Here is a 5469-nt window from a genome sequence, read left to right as displayed (position 1 = left end):
GGGAGGCGGGAAGCTGATGGGGTGGAGCTCGTTCTGCAGCACACGGAGCAGGGAGCAGCTTCTCGGCTCCTCCAGCTAACTTCTACGGGGAGATGGACACGCAAGTCCTCGATCGAGTCTTTGAAGGGTTATCCCGAGTCCCCTGGGTAAAAACAACCTGGTGCAAGAGAGAGGAGAGTTCGGAGCTGCTCAGTGATTCTTCTTGGTTGAGCCGAAGCCAGAGAAACCCATCACAGCTGCCATTTCATCATCCTCTTCAAAGGTCAAATCCTCCTCTGCCCGCCTCTTCTTCTCTCGCTGCTTCTCCTTCTTGTAGGCTTTGGCCTTCTCCTCCTGCAGACAGGGACAGAAGAGCAGAACGTGAACCTCCGGAGCCCAGCCAGCTTTTGAGACACCAGACACTGCAGAGCTCACACCAGTCCCACCAACAGCCCCCAGGCTGTGGCTGAGGAAAGGGAAGAGCCAGCAGAAACCCACCAGCATCCTGGCCTGGATCAGCACTAGTGTGGCCAGCAGGAGCAGGGCAGGGATCATCCCTCTGGATTGGGCACTGGGGAGGCTGCCCCTCAAACCCTGTGGTCAGTTTTGGTTCCATCCTTCCCAGAAGGACCTTGAGAGGCTGGAGCGTGGCCAGAGAAGGGCAATGAAGCTGCTGGGGGAAGGTCTAAAGGCCAAGTGTGGTGAGGAGCAGCTGAGGGAGCTGGGGGTGCTGAGCCTGGAGCCAGGTGGGGGTTGGGCTCTTCTCCCAAGGAACAAGCAACAGGACAAGAGGAAGTGGCCTCAAGTTGCCCCAGGGGAGGTTTATGTTGGAGCTGAGGAACAATTTCTTCCCCTTGAGGGTTGTCCAGAGCTGTGTCAGGCTGCCCAGGGCAGTGGTGGAGTCCCCATCCCTGGAGGGGGTTCCAAGCTGTGGAGATGTGGGGCTGAGGGACATGGGTCAGTGGGGTGCTGGCAGTGCTGGGGGATGGTGGGACTTGATAATCTTAAAGGTTTCTTCCAACCCAACCAATTCTATGATTCTAACTCTTTTAGCCAGGTTTTCCAAGTAACTTGACCTTTGTGTCAGGGAGCTGACACTTAAGCCCATGTCTAGAGTGGAACCTGCTGTCTCCACGCCCACCTCACACCACAAGACACCTCTCATAAAGCCCTTCCATGCTCGGGGAGCAATGCTCCACGTGGAGAAGGATCTCATCCATCCTAAGAGCCATGGAAGATCAGGGACAAAGTCACCAGTCAGAGCACACAAGTTCAAACACAACTAATGGGAGAGAAAATCCAGGTGAACTTTCAGGTTTGTGCTGCTCTTGGTGGAAACCTGAAACATCAGAAGTTATCCTCACACAGACAAGAGAGGAAAAGAATTTCCAGGGACAGCAGCAGAGAAATTTTTAGAGAGAAACAACAACAAAACAAAAGCTACCCACAGCAGAGAGGAAGCCCATGCTGTCAAGAACAAGGCTGCTGTGAAACAAGACTAGGAGCCAGTGTTGATCTCATCGCCAAACATTTCCTGGGACTTTGCTTCGTCAGCTGTTGCCCAGACTCACCTCCTCCCGGAGTTCCTTCATCCTCTCTTCAAAGTCATAGTCCTTCTGCTTCTCCTCCATCTTCTTCTTGTTCACCTCGAAGCGTTTCTTCACCTGGTCCAGTGTGGAGCGCTCCACCCGCATGGACATGCCCAGATTTCTCTGGTCTGGAACACGGAAGTGGAGTCAGCCATGCTCAGCAGTACCTGTAGCCTTTGATGGTCTGCACATGGTCCCTGAACCCAGTTTAAACACCTCAGCACAGCAGCCTCGTCCTGCCTGTCCCCCGTCCCCTGGCAGCAGCTCCCGGGGCCACACGACACCCGTGCACATGACCGTAGGCCCTCGAGGCCCAGTGCTCCTACCTGACCTCACCACAGGGGCTGCAGAGCACCCACCACCTTCCCAAACATCTGGATGAGGAGATGAAGGCACCCTCAGTCAGTCTGCAGATGACACCACGTTGGGTGGGGGTGGTGATCTGCTAGAGGGTCGGAGGCTCTGCAGAGGTGTCTGGCCAGGCTGAATCCATGGGCTGAGGTCCTGTAAGGCCAAGGGCCAGGCCCTGCCCTTGGGTCACAACAACCCCTGGCAACACTCCAGGCTGGGGTGAGAGGGGCTGGAAAGTGCCCAAGGGAAAGGACCTGGGGGTGCTGGTGGTCAGCCAGCTGGAGAGCAGCCACCGTGTGCCCAGGTGGCCAAGACGGCCACCAGCATCCTGGTCTGGATGAGCACTAGCGTGGCCAGCAAGACTAGGGCAGTGATGGTGCCCCTGGACTGGGCACTGGGGAGGCTGCCCCTCGAATCCTGGGGTCAGTTTTGAGCCCCCCCTCCCAGAAGGACCTTGAAGGGCTGGAGCGTGGCCAGAGAAGGGCAACGAAGCTGCTGGGGAAGGATCTAGAGGCCAAGTGTGGGGAGGAGCAGCTGAGGGACCTGGGGTTGCCAGAGTCCCTGCTTGCAGAGGGCATTTCTAGCTAAAGCAGAGGTGAAATATTAGGCCAGGCCCCTTCCCACCCAAACCAGTCTGTGATTCTATGAAGGGGACAGCCCAGAGCGTTGCAGCAGCCTCTGAACTCATCCAAACCTTCAATTCACCCAACCCTCCAACTCGCCCAAACCAATCAGAAGAATGATCCTTACGTTTTTTGCCATTGATGTGATCCAGGAAGTTAATGGAGTCCTTCACCACGCAGTCACAGACGTTACAGTAATATCTGGCAGGAGAGGAGAAAAAATTATCTCCGAAGCATGAGCCAAAGCTCATCTCCCAGAACAACTCCTTGAGATGAACGTACAGTGTGAAATCTGCAGGTGACTGGGGACACAGCTCCTCCCTCCAGGGCAAGAGGGAAGTTACTGCCCTTACAGAGAGCCCCAACGACACGTCCAGGGCAGTGTCCAGCCTGGCTCAGCCCTCCAGGTACCAACCCTCGTGTCCATGTCACCCTGAGACGAGAGAAACCGACCCGTGAGGTGAGCTGTAACCACACCGGTGACAGCATCGTCCCCCTCCAGGCACAACCAACGGGGTGGGAGGACTGGCAGAAAAGGACCTGGGAGGGACTGGCCGAAACCTGGCTGGAGATGAGACAGTGTGTGGCCAAGAAGGCCCTCTGGCATCCTGGCCTGGATCAGCACTAGTGTGGCCAGTAGGAGCAGGGCAGGGATCATACCTCTGGATTGGCCACTGGGGAGGCTGCCCCTCAAACCCTGGGGTCAGTTTTGGGCCCCTCCTTCCCAGAAGGACCTTGAGGGGCTGGAGTGTGACCAAAGAAAGGCAAAAAAGCTGCTGGGGAAAGGTCTAGAGGCCAAGTGTGGTGAGGAGCAGCTGAGGGACCTGGGGGTGCTGAGCCTGGAGCAAAGGAGGCTCAGGGGTGCCCTTCTGGCTCTCCACAGCTCCCTGACAGGAGGCTGGAGCCAGGTGGGGGTCAGGCTCTTCTCCCAGGGAACAAGTGATAGGATAAGAGGAGGGTGAGGTTAGCCCTGAGGAACAATTTCTTCCCCAGCAGGGTTGCCCTGGCCAACCTGGGACAGCCCTGGACGGTTGTGGAGTCCCCATCCCCGGAGGGGTTTCCAAGCCGTGGAGATGTGGTGCTGAGGGTCATGGCTCAGTGGGGACCTGGCAGTGCTGGGGGAATGGTTGGACTCCATGATCTGAAAGGTCTCTTCCAACCCAACCAGTTCCATGATCCTGGACTCTGAGCTCTCCTCAAGGCAGAGCTGCCCCCATGGTGCTAGTTGTCAGGCTGCAGCTGGCTGGAGGCTCTTGCCTGGCTGAGGTGAGTCCTCCCATCCCCACTGCCCCGTGGCAGCAGCTCCTGCCTTCACCCAGTGCTACGCTCTGTCCTCCTCAAGAGCTGTTCCAAAAACCCACCCCGTGCCTGCGCCTCCAACCCTGGGAGCTGCTCAGGGCTGAACGTCTCCCTGGCACCACTGAGCATTCGGGTACAATGGTGAGACACCAAGAGGCTTAACTCTTACAAAGGCACAAACCCAAGGTGTTCTTTTCAGCCTGTTAACAGCTTGGGAGGAGCCAAGAGTCCTTCCAGCCTTTGGCTGAAGACGATCCACACAGTGGCCAAATACCTGTTGGTATTTGGTTGGACAGAAATCCTGTACTTCAAGACAGGTTTTTGGAAGTTTCTCCCATTCCCAGCATGAAGCTGTCAAACAGGGACACTCCAACCAGCACTGCAAGGAAACCTCCTGGCTAACAAAACCCAAGTGGCCAGGAGAGATTGGCCTCAGCTGCTTCTATAGGTGGGCAAAGCACCACAGCTATCAGGTAACAATGCTGGAGGGGGCTCAACCCACTGTGTCCCTTCTGTACGCTACCCCAGAAGACCCAGTTTTGGTGCAGAACAGTGCAGGACCTTCAGACCAACAGGAAGCCCATGACCTACCCTCCCATCTCCGACTGAGGGGTGGTTTTGGTGATGACAATGGTTTTCCCCAGCTTTGACTCCAGGTCCACTTTGTAGTCTCGGTGCCGCAGAAGTTCCCTTTTGACGGGCTGAGCTGGTTTGCCTAAAAGAGAAGAAAAAAGCCCAGAAGTGTTTATCAGAAGAGGTCACGCTGAACATGCTGGACTTCACGTTGCCCTTGACGAAGAGGGGCCTGCTGGGAACCTGATCCATGTAGAAATGGAATCTATTTTTTTTTTAAATAAGTGAAGGATATGATTTCCCCCTCACCATCTCCCAGCTCCTATTAGAACCAGGTTGATCCATGAAGTATCTCCAGCTCTCACTTGGCTCATACTCTGAGATCTCCTCGTTTCCAGGGGCCCACCAACCCTGGAGAACAGGCAGAGCCAATGGCTCTCAGAAATTACTTGTCAAGGACACATTTTCAGTGGCTAGCCCAGGGAGGAAGGACCAGAGGCAGCCAGCCCCAAAGGGCTGCCATTTCCCACCAGGATGCCACTCCTGGCTGCCATCCCCAGCCCAGACTCGAGGGGGCTGGGCGAGTCCTGCCGAGGGCCTGGGGCCAGCACACCACGCACCATCTTTCTTCTCCCTCTCCTCCGTGAGCCGCTTCTCCGCCAGCTTCTCGTACTCATCTTTGTCCCACTTTCGGCGGAAGTCCAAGTTCTTGGTCTGAGGGGCAAACAAAAGAGTGTCAACATTTGTTGTGCAGTTTGGGCAGCTCTGGGGGGACGCCGGGGAGAGGTGGAACCACTTGGTCCGTGAGGCCACAGCAGATAATCAGAGCCGTGGTGCTACATCCCCACGTCCTCTGCTCCTGCGTCTAGAAATGAAGGTTGGGGCTGAAGAGGACAATGCTGAGGACATCTCAGTCTGCTTTGAGAGAGGTCTGAACAGAGAGGTGGTCGCTGCCCCATCCCTGGAACCATTCCAGGTGAGGTTGGCCAGGGCTCTGAGCAACCTGCTCTAGTTGCAGATGTCCCTGCTCCCTGCAGGGAGGTTGGACCAGATGA

General features: G+C 56.2%; 1 protein-coding gene across 1 annotated transcript; it reads right to left on the bottom strand.

The window, feature by feature from the left end:
• Window position 1: 1 nt before the first annotated feature.
• On the bottom strand, window positions 2-5128 carry ZMAT2 (zinc finger, matrin-type 2; the record flags this gene model as incomplete). The annotated part of the gene is made up of 5 exons (XM_008944378.1): window positions 2-333; window positions 1551-1696; window positions 2670-2743; window positions 4433-4556; window positions 5035-5128. Coding segments are annotated over 5 exons (582 nt in total), but the record flags the coding sequence as incomplete, so codon positions are not given.
• Window positions 5129-5469: the final 341 nt, after the last annotated feature.

This window comes from Merops nubicus, unplaced genomic scaffold (genome assembly GCF_000691845.1).
Source record: "Merops nubicus isolate BGI_N331 unplaced genomic scaffold, ASM69184v1 scaffold16967, whole genome shotgun sequence".
NCBI classification, from domain to species: domain Eukaryota; kingdom Metazoa; phylum Chordata; class Aves; order Coraciiformes; family Meropidae; genus Merops; species Merops nubicus.
This window is presented reverse-complemented; position numbering and strand designations above follow the sequence as displayed.